At 35.7% G+C, this 18,812-nt stretch overlaps 1 protein-coding gene across 1 annotated transcript in view; it reads right to left on the bottom strand.

The window, feature by feature from the left end:
• Nucleotides 1-273: 273 nt before the first annotated feature.
• Nucleotides 274-18,812, bottom strand: part of TNPO1 (transportin 1) — a 61,370-nt gene continuing 42,831 nt past the window's right edge. The window contains exons 19-25 of the mRNA XM_042825662.1: nt 16,837-16,935; nt 16,525-16,620; nt 13,658-13,733; nt 12,767-12,866; nt 11,264-11,338; nt 7,151-7,293; nt 274-5,645 (exon numbers count right to left, since the gene is read on the bottom strand). Coding sequence (XP_042681596.1) covers nt 7,186-7,293; nt 11,264-11,338; nt 12,767-12,866; nt 13,658-13,733; nt 16,525-16,620; nt 16,837-16,935 — 554 coding nt within the window. The 3' untranslated portion in view covers nt 274-5,645; nt 7,151-7,185. The remainder of the gene's footprint in view (nt 5,646-7,150; nt 7,294-11,263; nt 11,339-12,766; nt 12,867-13,657; nt 13,734-16,524; nt 16,621-16,836; nt 16,936-18,812) is intronic.

Raw genomic sequence — 18,812 nt, 5'->3', positions numbered from 1 at the left:
CAGCAGTAAAGCAGTTAACTCTTATGACCCAAAAGAGACTAATTCAAGCAGGTAAACCTCTCATGCCTGCACTGATTGGCCCCTAGGCAACATGAAGCATTTAAACTGAATTGACCAAAACTTATTGAAAAGATTGGATAAACTGAAAATCCACCTAATTAAAGAACAAATTTCAGAACTAACATATCTCAACTGAAGGAGTGCACTTACGGCCCAGGAAATATAAAACAAAACAAAATTTTCATTTTTCATTAAAAATTGGAATACAAGATCTATATTTAAACAACTTTATTAACATAGTCAAGCAGTGATTAACATTCACATCTATTATGTCACATCATACAAACGTAAATACAAAATTACTACAGTACAATATATATTCTCTGCATGATCCAAAATATTTGGTGGCCCCAAAAACTCTTTAAAATTCAGCAGCTTATCAAAAATTAAAACCATATTCTATTCAAAATGAAGTTTTGTTAGCACAGAGGCAGACTTCAAGAAAGATCACTCAATTTAGCACAGTTTGAGAAGTTGCAGGATATGTTTGAAGGAAACATTCCAACATTGTGGCTGATACAGAAACATCAGATTTAAAGCTTTTAAGCAAAACATACAACCTAAGTTGTCAGCAGAAAGATCCAGTCATCTTTCACTTTAAACTGTTCATATACTGCATCCAATTTAAAATTTTGGAAGTGTTTGGTATTAGTAAGTCAGACAGCATACAACATACCTACCTATCTATTCCCATGAAAAAAAGATATTACACTAAAGACTTCACCAGCCAAATATACCTAGTCATACTAATATTTTTAAATATCCCCATAAAAAATCACCCAGGCCTTCTCTGTTTTGTTCTCACCTAACGTAAGTAAAGAGATACCTAAGGTGAAAGTAGCACAATAGAATTGATTATAGAAAAACGATACTATAAGTGCTGAATTCTTAGAGATGTGGATTTGGCTTACTTAAAAAGTATACTGTAACACCACAAAGGGATACATATTTTTTATAGAGCCATTTTAAATTCCCTCACATACATACATTCAAGTGAGTAAGCATCCTTATTATTTTAACAGAATATACTCCATAAGGCAAGCAACAAGAGTACTCACCTCAGAGTTTCCCCATTTAAAATAATCTAAAACTGGCTTGCTCCAACCGTAAGTGCAAAGAACAAGCATCAGTGACAGACAAAAAACAGCTTCTATTGGAGAAGAACACCTACTAGACTGATGGATGCAAGTCATCTGGAGAATGCATAGGTGAGTGCAATACACAGCTACTGATCAAGCTTCATTTACTCAAGATGAGGTTACTGGAAATACTTATGTAATAGATAACAAATACGTATGCAAATTACATCAGCATCTATGTGAGATAACTGCAAACTTTTTATTTTTCTTTTTAATTTATGGCAGTCATTTCACTGCTGAGCTTAACCTTTATCTGAGATAAAAAGTTACTCTTCAGACCCTACGTAGAAGCTTTATGCATCTATTATCCCCATGAAAATACTGAAGCAATTAGTGTTAAGTTGCAAGTTCTTTCCTTGACAAAATCTGAAACAAAAGATTTCCAATACAATGTTGCATTTAAAGCATTTTTTTTTATTTTTTTTTTTTAAGAAATATTTCAGTTGTTCGAATATGGATGCATTCTCCTCAAGGGAAGAATGTTTTTGCACCTTTATTTGTTAATACATTCAATATGAATAAAATAGGTGAAGCAAAAGTCATTATTGTCCCACAGTAGAAGGTTAATTTAGAGTAAGTTTAAGACAGAGAAGCTGCCTACCATGAAATACATGAACTGATATAATTAAGACACATTTTTATAAGCATGTGTTCTGAACAAAAAGGGTACAAGAGTATTCACCTGAGATAAAGCTAGTATTTGAGTGTTCCTAAGTAGCAATGAGTTTCGCTTGAGGAAAGCCACTTGAAGTTTTAAAATATACATTTTACTATTATACAATATATGCAGTTTAATTAAGATTGATGCTAACATAAAAGTCCTAACAAAAAACAACAACAAAAAATCACAGTGTATCAATATTGTTAGTTACAAAATTTATGCTACTTTGTAACATTAAAAAATTATGATTATAAATTTTAAACCCATTCTCCTAGAAGTGTATCTTCTGAGTACAAGCATTAACGAGCAATAAACTAAAGCATAAGAATTAGCTCATTACAATTTAACTATATACATATTCCTCGATTTAGAAAATAATCAAGCTTTGGAAAAAAATTACAAAATCAATTATTTTTGCTTGCACCGGTTAAAATAATGAACTATTATAATCTTTCTTTTTTTCCTAAATGAAAAGAGCAGTTTCCTGAATATGTAATGAAACAAATTTAGAATTGAACTTTACTTAAGAATAATATCAATTTAGAACTGCCAAAACGATGCTTTTGTAAGGATTTTAAATATACTTTCTGTTACCAACTTAGGTTGATCAGCAGCTTTTGTTCATTCTTAGAATCCTTCAAAAAGGGAAACTCAAAACAGGAGAAAGGCATATATAAAAACAGTAAACACTGACCTCCTGAGGTTTCTACAACAAAAATATTCAAGTAGAAAATCTACGCCATTACTTAGCAGCGGCTATTTCTGTAGTTTAGCACACTAACAGCACTTTATTCAGTGTGTAAGGAGCAAATGAAGTAAGCCGTGCTTTTAGCATGCCAAGAGGCAGAAAACACTGGAATGTAACAAAGACAGACTCACAATTCTACCAGTATAAACATTCAGTCAACATTCAAGAACTGTCAAGACTACACCACAAGAATTAAGATGCTGTTTATATATCCCATGATGCAATAATGGAATTGTTAATGCAGATTTGGAACTTTTCTTACCTCCCATTATACTTTAAATGGCTTCTGCAAATTCCTGCACTATATTATGCATAAGGAATACGGTTTATTTGCTTTTAAACATACCATGAAAAAACATACTGATACAAAAGACTACTTTGCCAGTAATGTTAATTCCTGCCTTATTTTAATTACTCTACTTGCTGTTCTGCCAGATCAGCTCACATCTGTACAAATACCTATTAAAATATGTATGTACAAAAGTGGTATTCTACATGAATTTGAGATGAGGTGGTTTTATTTGGTTAAAGGGGCTTTCTTAAATTTAATGTTTAACTAAACTCAGATTCTAGTCCTAATGCTATATATTACTTAGCTGTTTTTTATTTTATGAAATTTTTAATGTCATTTCTCTGAAATTCGTACCTAATGCTTAAACACACTCAAAATTAAAGCAAGTTTGGGTCTAAAATAATATCCCATCTTGCTAAATTATTCTTCTAGAACCGGGTTTTTAATTGTTTTCAGTGACTAAAACTATTTCTAATTTACTTCAGTTATTAGTTCAGAAGAAATTTAGTATTTGCTAAAAAGCAATGTAAATTGAAAGCAATTTATCACATGCAATTTTGCAAAAAATACTATGTACTAGCATCATTGAATGTACTTCATACAGTACATGTCCAAACTTCAGGCGTAAGAAGAACAAAGTGGGGAGTGGAGGTGCATGTAAAATGTTCATGCTATCATGCATTTAAAAAAAAATTTCCTCTCTAAACATAATTAAGTTCACACTCACACAGCTCGAGCTTCAGTGCAATAGCTAAATCATCCAGCACTCAGAGAATAGAACCATGCAAAGAAGAGCAATTTTTAAAAAAGAACAACAACAAAAAAACAACAACAACAACAAAAAAAAACAACAAAACCTGTTATCCAGTATCCATTCTGCAATGCAAAGGTGAGAAACTAAATCTATAAAAGGCTGTTATGGCTTAATTTTGTTTTGCGGATTAATTATGCAGCACTTGAAAAATGGAAAGGTGTGGCTTCACCTCTGACCAGCAGAGTTAAAAATCTCTCCATTTTCCTTTATCATCATGGGATACTCTTTAGGCAATCTAAATTAATAAAGACTTGCCACTTTCAGATGGACACAAGATCAAGTGTACCAGTTAGAATTTCACATTCACAGTACATAAGAAAATACACATGGAAGGAAAAGTAAAGGGTTAACTTAACAAGGATTTATTCACAGGAATACATGTAAGTAGAGAAAAAAAAACAACAGAAAAGCTAAACAAATGAAATGAAGAGGATCCAAACCAACTTTCACTCTGTAGCTTTAAACTTGCACCCTTGTGCATTTAACTACATCACAAAGGGCCACCAACATGCGCCGATACAGTGTAGATACCCTGCATTATTACATCCATTAACTTAAACATCTCATTAAGATCATGCTTTGAACAAAAAGAAAGCATAGAAGATAATATGTTGAGTGGGAATAAACACAAATATAGCAATCATGTCATCAACTTCTACAACTGTCTTTACGTGCCAACTAACATTTATGCAGCCTTTAACAGGTCTTACCATGTAACTCATTTTCAGAGATTCTGATAAAATCACTAGTATATAACCATGCAGAAAGCACATCACACTGACAGCACAGAGGCAAGTATTTTGCACAGCTATATCAGCTTTCCACATTGTGCAGGTTACACACAATACAATATCAATCTTATTCTTAACAGATCCTAAAAGGTATTTCAAGGCCTAATTGTTAACTACAGTACTTTATATCTATATTCTTAATAAAAACAAAATCCACAGAATCTTAGAAAAGGAACTTTAAATGCAGGGCTATACTGAATTGGTAAACTGCAACACAAAACTGGCGCAACATAGGTAAATGTATACCAATTTCACTCTATGTGATGCAAGCATGCTACTTCCCCACTAATTTAAATTACTTCTGATCACTATGAGCCAGAACGCATGCCTGAACCTTAAACTGCACGTTAAGAATAATGCCTTACTCTAGAAATTAAATCTAATGAAGTACAATAATCAAATCATATCCACTACCTTAAATTCTTCTTAACGTAAAAATTAAGATGTCAATCTCTCCTTTGAAGCGTCCCTCCCTTTACCCCAAAAATGAAAGGAGTGACTCATTTGGCAGCTTGCAGGTTGCTTCACTGTGCCTAAGTTAACCCTAATTAATTGGTGTTTCTATATCATATACTGCAAGTGCCTGTTCCTAATGCAGACACAAGCTGCATTTTTAACTGTACTAACTTCATTTGTGTAGTTCTTCATTAACATGCAAATTCCTAGGAATCCCATCAAGCAGGATGAAATAATGTAGAAAATTCTTACTAAAAAAAAAAAAAAAGAAAAAAAGAAAAAAAAGCCTTTTACTGTTTGTGACCCCCATTCTTAGGTTTCCTTTATTGTGCGCAAAATAGTTTTCCTCTTTACGTATCCCTATGGTTCAATTATATGGTTCTTATTTTGGTACAAATCCCCACAATATTCCAGAATGTGCTGTTTTGTGAAAAGATTCTTTTTTTTCTTCTTCACATCCAGTGCAGAGTTGTAATAGGAGACAGATTTCCACCCACAAAGGCTCCAGATGTTAAAACATTTCCCAACATCGACTTAATACAGTGACGGCAACACCTCCCTCCCGCCCCTCCCAGTAGGGTTGGGATTGTACTGTATTCCCTACTGGTTTACCCTTCCCCCCAGTAAAGGGTAACATTTTCCCTGGGTGCAGAGGCTCCCTCATAGTCTCCCAGACTGAAGGACCTGTAAAGGAAAAGAGAAAGGTGTAGTCAAACAGTACTTTGAAATGTGAATGACCGATCTGTGTAAAAGTGTATAAAAAAGCAGTAGGTGCAATCTAAGCTTGAAAGTGAATTTGTACCTAGATGTTCCTTTTATGAGTCTGCTTAAACAAAGAGTTGATTTTTAACAGGAAGACTATTATTCCTTACAACAACATATACTTTAAAGCTACAATGACATTTCCAATATTGCATCTAAGCTTAGATTTAAGATGAAAACAGCTGCATGTACTTTAAAAAGACTCTGCCCTTTCAGTACAAAATTATGAGGCAGTCATGATGTTTATGAGGCAGGATGATGTTCAGGAAACATTCAACTTACCTTCTACTAACATAACAACTTCACTTTTAGGTAGATTCAACAAAATAGCCATATTGCCTCCTCAACAGAAATGGAGAGTAACAGTGTTTTTATTTATTTTTTTTTTTTTTCAATTTGGCATTATATTTAAAAGAGGAAGAAAAAAATCAACCATGCATCAAAACTGAAATGCCCTCACTGATTACTGTGTTTGAAGTTTGCTTATTTTCCATCAATTGTTCAGATGAAACATGCAATTCAAAGAGAATTTATTATGCCACCAACTCTTAAAAACATTAGCCTGAGTTTTAAATGGGTGTTCATTTAACAATACAACTGAATTATGTGATACACTCCTATATTTCTGTGCAAATATTCTAGAGCAATTACCACATTTATACTCAATGAACAAACTTAACCTGCCTTCTTTTTTTGGGTATTATAATAAATTCTTCACAGCATCACACTACTTTATACACAGGTGCTTTGTTTCTACGGTATGCACAGAAAGTATACAAAGCAAAGTGGTACACTACAGTCATTCTAGAATCCCGTCACTGTTGTATGATTGAGTTGAAGTATTCTCTGACAGAATGGTAACCACTGCGTATTGGTGCATAAAGTGGAATGTCACAATAATAAACACATCAGCCTTCTCAAAACATCAACCTCTACAAACAGCAGAGCTGAAGAATACTGTAATATCCTTGACTAAGTGCCAAAACCATCTAACATGTACATAGGAATGTATTGGGTTTCACATAGATAAAGCATTTTGAACTTATTTTTTTGTCCTAGAGAAATATTCACCTTATATTACATCTGTTATCCCCTAACCCATTAGACACACATGGAGCCTGTGTCTAGCACGCTGCCTGCAGAACACACTTATTACTTGGCTTATTAAACCTGAACAGATACAGTTACATCTAGTCTTCTAACTTTGATACATGACCAAGCATACCGTATAGACTTTCATAGAGAGACAATTACTTTTGCTACAGCTACCAGGATTTTGGGTCAACATTACCCCTTTCTTTTTTCACATTAGTAAAGATACCTGACACACCTCATCTCAAAATTTTAATCTAGTCCACTAGTATTTTCATAAGGCAGAGATCGAAAAAAAGTACACAGTATTTTGCAAGGAAGATTCATGTGCTTACCTCTAATCATGGGACTGCAGCTACAATGCACGAGGTTAAACTCCATAGTAAGCTGCAAGGCGCTCTTTTAAGGGAAGAGGAAACTGGTCTGAGAAACGCCTCCAATTCTCATCCCCAACTTGATTTTTAAACCCATGAAGAATCTAAAAGCAATGAGAGGTAAGTAAAAGAGATCAATAAACAGAAGATACAAGATCATCATTCACAAGCAACATGTCAATCAAGCCTTCAATCCTCCACATTGCTCAGTTGTATAGCTCAACTGTCCCATTTACTAGATATCCTGTAACATTTAATGCCTCCCTTAAAAGAAAAGAATCAGTTACGTAACGTACAGAACATAATTAGCAATTCAAATTAATACTTATTTACTAACATGACTTACAGGTTAGAGGTAGGTCATTTCACAATGCTAACTGTTTTGTCAAAGTACACATTTTCTGTTTGTTATTACTGTATATATATTCCATTTGTAAATGTGTTACAGGTTCTGGAAGAAAAACCGAGTCAGAACCACAGCCAGTACTTCACAGAATTAATGCCTTTTAATTTCTAGCACAAACTAAAAACAATCCTATAAAAGCTGTGTTTTCCCATGGAACCTGTAGGACAACTGTAACTAAAACAGAAGTTGTTAAAATCTTTCATACTCTGAAACAGCAGGGATCTACCAGCAGTAAAAAAGCCAGCATTACAGACAAGAAAACCTCCCCACCTATTGATATCACTCTGGACCCTTCAACATAGTAACTTAACTGAAAACTATGAAAATTAAATGATTATATAAAAAGGGCCTTATTATTCATGCTCTGAAAACATTAGGTTAATAGGTGAACATGAAGAAGAACAAAAGTAGGTGCAAAAGTTCTTCCTCACAACAAAACTACTAGAGTCTCAACATTTTTTTTTTCTTTTTTAAACTCAACTATACCTAATTGTAGAATGGCCTGTCATGAAAACGTTTTTACAAAAAAAGCACTGTAAAATTTAAAGCTCATAGCATAGAATTCACCCCCAATACATCATTTTCAAACAGAGCTGTCAGTGAACCAGATTTAACAGTAGAGACATCACAGTTAATTTAACTATTTTTCTCCATTAAGGAGCTCATCCAAAACCAGATTTCTTTCCTTACCCAAACAGATTAGCCAGCCACCAAAACTACAAAAGAGATCTAAAAAATGACAAAATGAACATTTTAAAAAAATAATAATAATTAAATCCTCTTCCAGTATTGTTTTAGCAGATGAACTTCAGCTAGTGTCTTTAGATGTCTCATCTTTAAAAAGATAAAATTTTTAGGAGTATGTGAGAAATCTCAACTGTGACAGCTGTCTTACCCATGTTCTTGGAACAGTTATTTCCTCTATCAGCTCTAATGCCAATAAAGAAAAAAATCACATAAAAAGACTTCAGGGGACTATGAAAAATGTTTTTTTTTTTTTTTTTTCCCCCCATAGTTCCTAAGTGGTACAATCTGTTATTCAGTTGGCAAAGAGATCCAGTCTAATGAGAAAGTAACCTAAAAAAAATCATATGCCATCACTTGATGAAAGTTCTGACTCTATTCTTGCATGGAGAAAGACAAAAGAATACACTGTAAAAAGCCATGCACACCCTCATACGAAGTGGTCAAAACCCACTGTGTTTAGTTTGGATGCATTAGATCCTGCATGAATATCTTGGAAAGAATCTGAGAGGAGTTTAACTTACTGAGGCAAGTACTGAGGGCCATAGGACCAGTGCAGAAACATGTACTGAAAATGCTTACAACTGTCATCACAGTTCCAGCATCCTGGACTTACTTTTAAGCTTTTAATATCTGTTATTTCCTTCTGACACTAGAATACTCACCACTGCACATTTCCTGAACCCGATGTTTCTTTCTAGCTACTCAGAGAGCTAGTCTGCTAATTTATGAGGCAGAATTTTTTGGTTTTGCTCCTCAAGATGGGATTTGAAGATTTCAGTTTATGTTCTGATGGTGCCATTATGAGTTACTTCAAGAGAAAACGCAATACTGGCAGTTGACCCTAATACATTCTTAGAAATACACTCTATTTCAGCTTTAAGAGGAATTTCATTAACTTGGGATGTACATCCCTGCTCAAACAAAGATGTTTACTGAACAAGTAAAAGCACTTCTTCAACAAACTGAAATTAGGAATTTTATTTATTTTTCCTAACTTGGGACATGGAACAAATATGGTCAGTTTTTTGCTTGTTGCTTATTTTACACAATACAGTCACAGTTCTTTTGTTTAATCTCTATTGACAACTTGTCTAGGATGTATGTCCTATATTCAGAAATGTACGCTGGTTCCCTGAAGATCTGCTCATCCAAGATAGAAAACAAAGAGATCAGGATAGCACTGTAATATTTTTCATTTGCATTCTTCTGGACATTTCACAGAATCACAGAATTGTAGGGGTTGGAAGGGACCTCCAGAGATCATCGAGTCCAACCCCCCTGCCAAAGCAGGTTCCCTACAGCAGGTCGCACAGGTAGGCATCCAGGCAGGTCTTGAACATCTCCAGAGAAGGAGACTCCACCACCTCCCTGGGCAGCCTGTTCCAGTGCTCCGTCACCTCACTGTAAAGAAGTTCTTGTGCACATTTGTGCAGAACTTCCTGTGCTGCAGTTTCCGGCCGTTTCCCCTTGTCCTGTCTCCACTCACCACTGAAAAGAGTCCGGCCTCGCCATTCTGCCCCCCACACCTCAGATATTTATAGACCTGGATCAGGTCCCCTCTCAGTCTTCTTTTCTCAAGGCTGAACAGACCCAGTTCACTCAGCCTTTCCTCATAGTAGAGATGCTCCAGGCCCTTCACCATCTTTGTGGCCCTCCACTGGACTCTTTCCAAGAGATCCCTGTCTTTTTTGTACTGGGGAGCCCAGAACTGGACGCAATACTCCAGATGAGGCCTCACCAGGGCAGAGTAGAGGGGGAGGATCACCTCCCTTCACCTGCTGGCCATGCTCTTTTTAATGCACCCCAGGATGCCATTGGCCACAAGGGCACACTGCTAGCTCATGGCCAATCTGTCGTCCACCAGGACACCCAGGTCCCACCCTGCAGAGCTCCTCTCCAGCAGCTCATCTCCCAACCTGTACTGGTGCATGCAATTATTCCTCCCCAGATGCAAGACTCTACACTTGCTTTTGTTAAACCTCATCCGGTTTTTTTCTGCCCAGCTCTCCAGCCTGTCCAGGTCTTGCTGAATGGCAGCACAGCCTTCAGGCGTGTCAGCCAATCCTCCCAACTTCGTATCATCAGCAAACTTGCTGCGGGTGGCCACTATCCCCTCATGAAGGTCATTGATGAAGATGTTGAACAAGTCCAGACCCAGCACCGACCCCTGAGGAGCACCGCTGGTTACAGGCCTCCAGCCAGACTCTGCACCGCCAGCATCGACCCTCTGCGCTCTGCCAGTCAGCCAGTTCTCAACCCACCTCACTGTCCACTCATCTATCCCACACTTCCTCAGCTTTGTTATAAGGATGTTGTGGGAGACAGGATCAAAAGCCTTGCTGAAATCAAGGTAGACTACATCCACTGCTCTTCCCCCATCCACCCAGCCAGAGACAACATCACAGAAGGCTACCAGGTTGGTGAAGCATGACCTCCCCCTGGTGAACCCGTGCTGACTACTCCTGGTAACCTCCTTTTCTTTCAGTTGTATTTCTGTTAAATAAAGGGGGCTTCTTCATGGCAAAAGAAAAAATCTTGAACTATACAGATATCATTTTCTAAAGATGACCTAAATGTGGTATAAAAAAATCCTGTTTTCCAAAATGCAGTCAAAATGCTGTTGACTGAAATTATGAAAAGCTCTCTGAGGATGATTATTTTTTTGTTAACTAAAATCCTAAGTGAACTTTTCAACACCATTAAAAAGAAGTCTGCAGTAACTTGAATGGACTTAAGTAAATATAAGTAAAATAAAAAAACAATCTTCATATTGTTTTGATGTTTTGTCTGAAAGTTAATAACTTTGCAAAGAAGCTTCACAAATACAAGAAGTACTGACTAAAATGCACAGCAAGAAAGAAACAGTAGATCCCAAACCGTAATCAGGATATATTGATAAGATATGACAAGAGAAACATTACCTTACAGAACATGTCTCGAAGATCGTCTTTTGGGCTAATCCACGATGCAACAGCATCACAAAAAAAAATAAAGTCCTATAAGATTAAATAATCACATAGGTTAGAAACTCTAAGTTATAGGTCTGGAAACAATGCTCAATTCATTCTATTAACTGTACAAGATTTTTTGATCCTTATTCAAAAACTGATTTTATTTCCAGTTAATGCAGGCAATAATGGCAAACTATTCTACACCTAGATGTACAGAAATATAGAGTTGGGGCAACTCTGTTTGATGAGGGTTTTTTAATTAAAAAGCCAAACTCATACACACAACAGCATAAAAAGGCAAACTGAAACCACAACAGTTTTCCTCTCACATCATAACTAGCTAACTCAAATTCTTTCAGTCCAATCATACAAATTCCGAAACAAACCATTTTAACATCAAGCACCAAATAAGACCATAAGACCAACTTCGTTTTATAAATTTCCAGCTGGAAAAAAAGCAGCTGTATTTCTTCAAGCAGAGTCAGAGTTTATTTTAGGGATGCACACGACATTCAAAACCAAAGCCATATCATAACCCTTGCAACATAGTTCACCTGAGGTTATGCACTACATTTCTTACTATATTGCTAAGATACCACCCCTCAATAATTGACAGAGCATGTGTGTTTTGATAAGAACCAAAGATAACTACTACAGAGGAGAGATGGGAAAATGAGAGTTCTTAATTTTCTGCTCTCTTTATGTGTGAAAGAATAAATGGACAGCAGAAAAGAAGGGAAATGGCAAGTATAGAACAAGACAAGTGAAATCATCTGAAAAGTTCAGAACAAGAAATAGGCTCAATTTTTGTGTCTCAAAGAGAGGGATTTCAGGCAGAGAAGGAAATTCATCCTTTTTTTTCCTCTCATGAAATGTTACATCGGTATAGCTTAACTTCAGAGCTGTGGAGACTAAAGAGCAAGTAACATTCTGTTCTTGACACAAATGTAAAGAGCATCTTCCTAGTCATATTAAGAATTCAAGCAATATATCTGATGTTGAGACAGAATCTTCCCATCTCAAGTTTTAAGAATGAAGGGGTAGTTATCATTTTTGTTCTTTTACTTTTTTAAAGCCCAGATTACAGCTGAACGATAGGATTTAATTAGATTTTGCCTTATATTTTCATAGAGATCCTCCACACAAAACACTGACAAAAATATTGCATCATTCACAATGTTAGTCAGAGTTCATTATTTAGATACACATTTTAAGTAGAAGACAAAAAAAAAAAAAAAAAAGAAAAGACTTTTAACATCTTTTTTCCTCCTTTTCACTGAAGAACAAATTCAGAATTATCATGATACTTATCACTACAATGTAAACGTTTTGGTCTTCTTGGCCTTAAAATAAAGGCATATCGTGTTCTGCACTGAATCAGCATCAACCTAAACCTCCTAGTATTTCATACACATTTTAAAATACATTTTACGCAAATAAATGAAAAAAATCAGATCTATTCCTGCATCTTACTTGGAATACGCCATTGGGGTTGACTGTGATCATGGTACATATCCCACGGAATGCTGAGTCCTTTTCCTCATTGTCTCTTATGTTCCGGAGAGAGGTGCACCTAGTAAGGTAGAGAAAATCTTAGCTAGTTTTATCACACTTTCATTCAATCAAGTCAGATCTAGATGACAGTATTTGATGGAATAAGCCACACGGATAAAATGATTTGAAACACTATTGTGAACAGTTAGGAAAACAGTTATTGCAGTGTTTACTAGCATATTCCCATTATCTACCATCTCCAGAACCTTGTTCTTCTGTGGCACCATTTATAAAGTGTGACCTGTATTCCATTAAATACAAAAGACACATATCTGAAATATTTATAGTAACTATCATTATTAGAAGCAGAACATATAATACTATCACAGTATGAATTATGTCAGATACCAGTTACAGAACAGTTATTTAACTTTTACAGCAGCAAGCAAGCTATTTTATACATAAAACAGGTCTATAAACATATATTCCTCACAGCATTTCAAGCCTCCGACTGATTTTTTTAAGTAAGGTAATGCACAGTTTAAATTTTACTGTATTGGCATGCATTGTAGTATCATTCTGGTGGATTTTAAAACGCTCTTTCATAGTCAAGCTTTAACACAGCAAGCATGTGACAATCTTATCCCATGCATAAATTAGTCGTTAGCCACAACATAAAAAAAATATATGACGGTGCTACTAAAAACTCACAAACCTGATAGGACAAGATTAGTCACATGGTTGGCAATGATTAAGGATTGAGATTTTGTAACCAACTGAAAATATATCTAAAAGTGAGATAGAGAGAAGAAAGAAAGAAAGAGAGTGAAGAAAAATGAATTAAAAAAAAAAAGATTGAATAATACACACCAGGGTCTTATAAACTGCTGTAGCATGGGGGCCACCTCTTGAGGACAAACGTAACCAAGACGACCAATTGTTATTGCTAAGGTAACGCAATCACGGTTATACACCACCAAACGCCAACCAAGACATGAGCAAATGAGGGGGGAGGAGAAAAAATAAAGAAAAAACAACAAATAACTCAGAAACAGAAACCAACAGAATCTGTGTATGATAATAAACATAAGATTTCACCAGTGCTGTTTATTACCACCCCCTAAATAAGAGGCAGCAACATATATGGTATACTTTCCAGGGTAAAAGAAAAATTAAAGAAGTAAATGAGAGAACACCAAAAACACAATTTAAAAACAAAAGGCTTTCTGATGTCTGCAGTCATTCTGCTCTCTTCACTTACTTTATGTTAAATTTACCTACCATGCACTACTAAGATTTTATTCAAATGTACTATTAGGGATTCTCTTCATAAAAAGGAATTTTCAGCTTTATTATAAAGTATCCTGAACATTTTTTCAGTATTTAGAATTCAAATTTTTAATATGCTTATCCATGACTAATACGCTTGGAAGTATGTTTCCATTAAATATACTGTGATCTGTCTATAAATACTAAATATATGAAAATCTTTAAGAAAACAAAAAAATTGTTCTCTTTATAATCTTTTAGATAATTTAAAGTGGTTGCTAGAGCAACTAACTGCAAAGTTAATTCTTCTTTTCTCAACAGTCTTCATCATAACAGCCATACAATAATCTGACTTCTGATGCAAAGGCATAAATACAAAATTGCTTCTTCACATTATTTGGTAGTTCAGTCCTTTATGGAGGGACAGATTGAAAAAATATAACTGTGTTTTAGTGGTGTTTGCTCAACTCACAAAAGATTAATCTTTAGAAAAAGGAGAGGGTGGGGAATAATGTATCAGGATTACTTGAAGCAAAATACATGAATAATACTAAAATCCAGCAGATTTATATGAAGCAGAGAAAGGAAACCTATGTTCAAGGGACATACTATGCAACACTCTAATTAAACAGGCAATTGTGAACAGTTTCATGAAACATGCAATAAAGCAGATGATGCTTTCTCCAATAAAAGTTTGGTGTAGGATATACTAGTAGTACGAATTTTAACAATTCCATGAACCAGCTGCTCACTTGCAATGCACTATTTCAATACACAGGATCTAAAATTTTCAGCAGATTTAACTCGTTAAAATGTATTTGAATTGCTTTTCAAATACAAGTTTCAAGTTAAAATACACTTCAGTTTTATCCACACTTAAGTTTTCACAGTTACAGTTTGTACAAGGAATAGAAACTTCTGTCAAAGATAAAGTTTTTGACATGTACTCACTTTCAGTACTACTGCTTTTACTTAACACAGTCTCCTATTTCTATAAAACTGTGCTCATGGCTCATTACATAGCAAGCTAAAGCAGAAAACAGTAATACTCTTGCACATACCAGTGATATGCAGCACAATATCCCACAACAAACTTATAATAAGTACACCACACTCAACATTTATCTGCAGTTACGCATCCACATTTAAAGTAACTATTAAGAGAATAAAGGAAATGTCAGTGTTCAGATGCTTCCAAAAATTCCACAACAGTGATAGAAGCAAAAGCTTAAGATTGGATGCCTCCCAGTTACAGGCATTACATCCATCAGTGAAGAGGAAAGGGGCCAGGAGCGTGGGAAGAAGGAATTTATGCTGACATACTATTTCATGGTTTATTTGAAAACAAGTACATATTTGCTCCAAAATGATCTTTTCAAAAGGCAGTATCTACTTTATCCCACAACTTTGTAGTTTTCCTTGTAGTTCACCTTCCATACTAAACTGAGAATAGTAGGAGAGATGTAGCCAAAGCACAGCTTTTACGTTAAGAGAACATTGGAGGAGAAATACACATGGAAAATCTGTCACCAATTTACTTCACGCTAAGCATAAAACAACTTACATAATTTTTATCATGTCATGTTATAATGACTAAGCTAATATTTTCTTACAGGACAAATTTTCAGACAAAAAAAAAGGATTCTCAATTAGTAAATGATAAACCTGTAAGATTATTAATAAAATTCTGTTTGAAGTATGGAAGGCGTTCATCCTACCAGAACGTGCGCTCTATAAATGCAAAAGAAACAAGCCTCAGAAGTTCCAGCACAGTTTGGGAACTCTTTCCAGTTTGGAAGGTACAGCCTATTGGCCAGAACACAATGCATGTGTGCCAATTTTAGGCTTGCTTTCAAAATTTATTTGTTTATTTCTTGTGACCAGGTAACAGAACTTCACTGAAGTACATGACTTCAGCTATGTTGGAGTAAAAATGCCATCACAGATCTAGATTTTGGTGGTCTCACAAATCAGTATTTTAAAAAACAGCGTTGTTTCTTGGTTTTTGGGTTTTTGTTTTAAATTCAAATAATCTATTATTTGTTTTATATACACCGATCATATTCATTTCAAACACTAGAGATAAACATAGTGCACATGTGTAACGACTTGCATATATTTAAATAAGGCTAATATTAGGTTATAAGTGTTACTGTATATATATGTTATATGTAATTCATATATAACACTGGAAGAATACTTACAAAAAAAAAATCAAATAGATAACAGCTATACTAAGTATTATAGAGGTGAGAAAGCAACAACTGTAAGAATCCAGATAGACGATAGAAGATTTAATGCAAGACTGAGACTTGTAAGAGCTTTTGCAAAACAGAGTTGTTTTTGCTTAAAAAAGCCAAATACATTCCAATACAATCAGTTCTGGTGTTATTCCCCTACGTAATTTTTAAAATAAAAAAAAAATAATCCATAATTCCTTCAGCACAAATGCTTCAGTTTTTGGGTACCTGTGTTCTCTAACAATGTCTTTGGTGTGTTGGGTCTGTTAATTATTTCTACAAGCTGGTGCAACACCATTGGAATATAAGGCTGCATCTCTATACCTGAAATAGTCAAAAAGAAATATTTAGAAGAAAATGATTGTTAATATATATAATCCAAGTAGATTTGATACACTGAATTTATTATCAAAGACAAATTTCAACCTTAATTTAAGTTTTAACGTGAAAGTATCAGTAAAAACTAAAAACAAACAAAATCAAAACAGACTAACAATGCTAAAAGTGCAAAGATTCAAAGAAAAAAAAAAAAAAGCTTACCCATCTGAATGGAGATCTCTCCAATAGCCCAGGTAGCATTGTTACACACAGAAATGAATTCAGGGTTTAGGTTGGTTCCCAAAATGGGCATGAAATCAGCTAAAAAGAACAATATTAAAAAAAGTGGGGTTTTTTTGTTGTTGTTTTGTTTTTTTTTAATCATTTGAGCCTATTTAAATACTTGGAAAATGTTACACATGTATTAATGAGAGTTGCATTTCTACTATATATCAGATAAACTCGGATTTTAGAATCCGAGTAGATCAACAGATCTTTTCAAACTATGATTCTAAAATGCCTCTAATAGGCTTTATCTTTATGCAACTCTATAAACCCTTTTTCTCCCCTTCCCTAACTGGAGTAGAAGGGAGGAAGCAAAAGCAACCCAATAACAAGCACTTGTAGTTCTATAAATGGTTGAACAATCAATCCTTGAACCGTTTAGATTACTACATATTCAAGCGTGCTAACAAGAAAAGAACCCAGAAGCCAATCACATCTATCATTATAATGTCTGCTACTTGAACTTTACATTCCCAAGGCTATCAAAGCATACATTTGGCAAAGTGCATATCAAGAACATTTGAAGGATGAGGTAGCAAATATTGTGGAAGCATAAACAAACACCAAGAACAAACAATGGCTAAGCCAAAACATGCCTTCTAGCCAAGTTCTCCACTTTCACTATAGATCACAATATCACAGAATGGCTTGTGTTGGAAGGGACCTCAAGGATTAAGTTCCAACCCCCTTTCTGCAGGCAGGGTTGCTAACTGCTAGATCAAGTACTAGATCAGGCTGCCTATGCCATCCAGCCAGGATGAGAGAGAGAGACAGGACACCCACAGCCTCTCTTGGCAGCCTGTTCCAGCACCTCATCAGTCTCTCAATGAAAAATGTACCCCTGACTTCTAATCTAGATCTCCTTCCTTTAGTGTAAAACTACTTTCTCTCATCCTATCACTATCTACCTGTGCAAAAACTTGATCATCCTCCTGTATTTATAATCACCTCCTAAGTACTGGAAGGCTGCAATGAGATCTCTATTCTGCCTTCTCCAGGCTGAACAAGCCCAGCTCCTTCAATATGTCTTCATAGTAGATGTGCTCCAGCCCTCTAATCATGCTTGTGGCCCTCCTTTGGGCTCTGCAAAAGCTTCACATCCTTCCTTTGCTGAAGGATGCAATATTCAAGAAGGGTGTCACAATGGCAGAGATGGGTAATCACCTCCCTCACCTTGACGGCCATCCCTCTTAAGATGCAGCCCAGGATACCATCAGCATTCCAAGCTGCAAGCACACACTGCTGAGTCATATTAAGTTTTTCCTCTACCAGGATGCCTAAGTCCTTCTCACCAAGGCTACTCACAAAGAGTTCTCCCAGTTTGTATACATATATGGGATTACTTTGATGCAAGTGCAAAACTTTGCACTTTCCTCTGATGAACTTCACTAGGCTCACGTGGGCCCAGCTTCTGACTTTATCAAGGTCCTTCTGGATGGCATCCCTTCTACCATACCAACCGCACCACTTAGCTTGGTGTCATCAATTAATCTGCTGAGGGTACTCTCAATCCTATCATTTATGTCACTAAAATGATAAAAATGTTAAAGAATACTGATCCCAAGACAGACCCCTGCGGGACATGGCTCATCACCAGCCACCATCTGGACAAGAGCTATTGACCATAACCCTCTGGATGCAAACTTCCAGCCAATTCCTTATCCACCCTTCAAATCTAGCTCTCCCCAATTTAGAGATAATGATGCAGTGAGAAATCATGTCAAAAACCTTGCAGAAGTCCATGTAGACGCCCTCCCTTTGCCCGCTGATGCCATCACCCGATCACAGAAGGTGACTAGATTGGTCAGGTACAATCTTCCCTTGGTGATGCCCTGCTGGCTGCCTCAGATCACACGCTCATCCATCATGTGCTTCAACATGTTTTCCAGGAGGATCTGTTCCATGACTTTCCC

Source organism: Centrocercus urophasianus, unplaced genomic scaffold (genome assembly GCF_019232065.1).
Source record: "Centrocercus urophasianus isolate 14NV4802_14NV808 unplaced genomic scaffold, USGS_Curo_1.0 seq_25, whole genome shotgun sequence".
NCBI classification, from domain to species: domain Eukaryota; kingdom Metazoa; phylum Chordata; class Aves; order Galliformes; family Phasianidae; genus Centrocercus; species Centrocercus urophasianus.
This window is presented reverse-complemented; position numbering and strand designations above follow the sequence as displayed.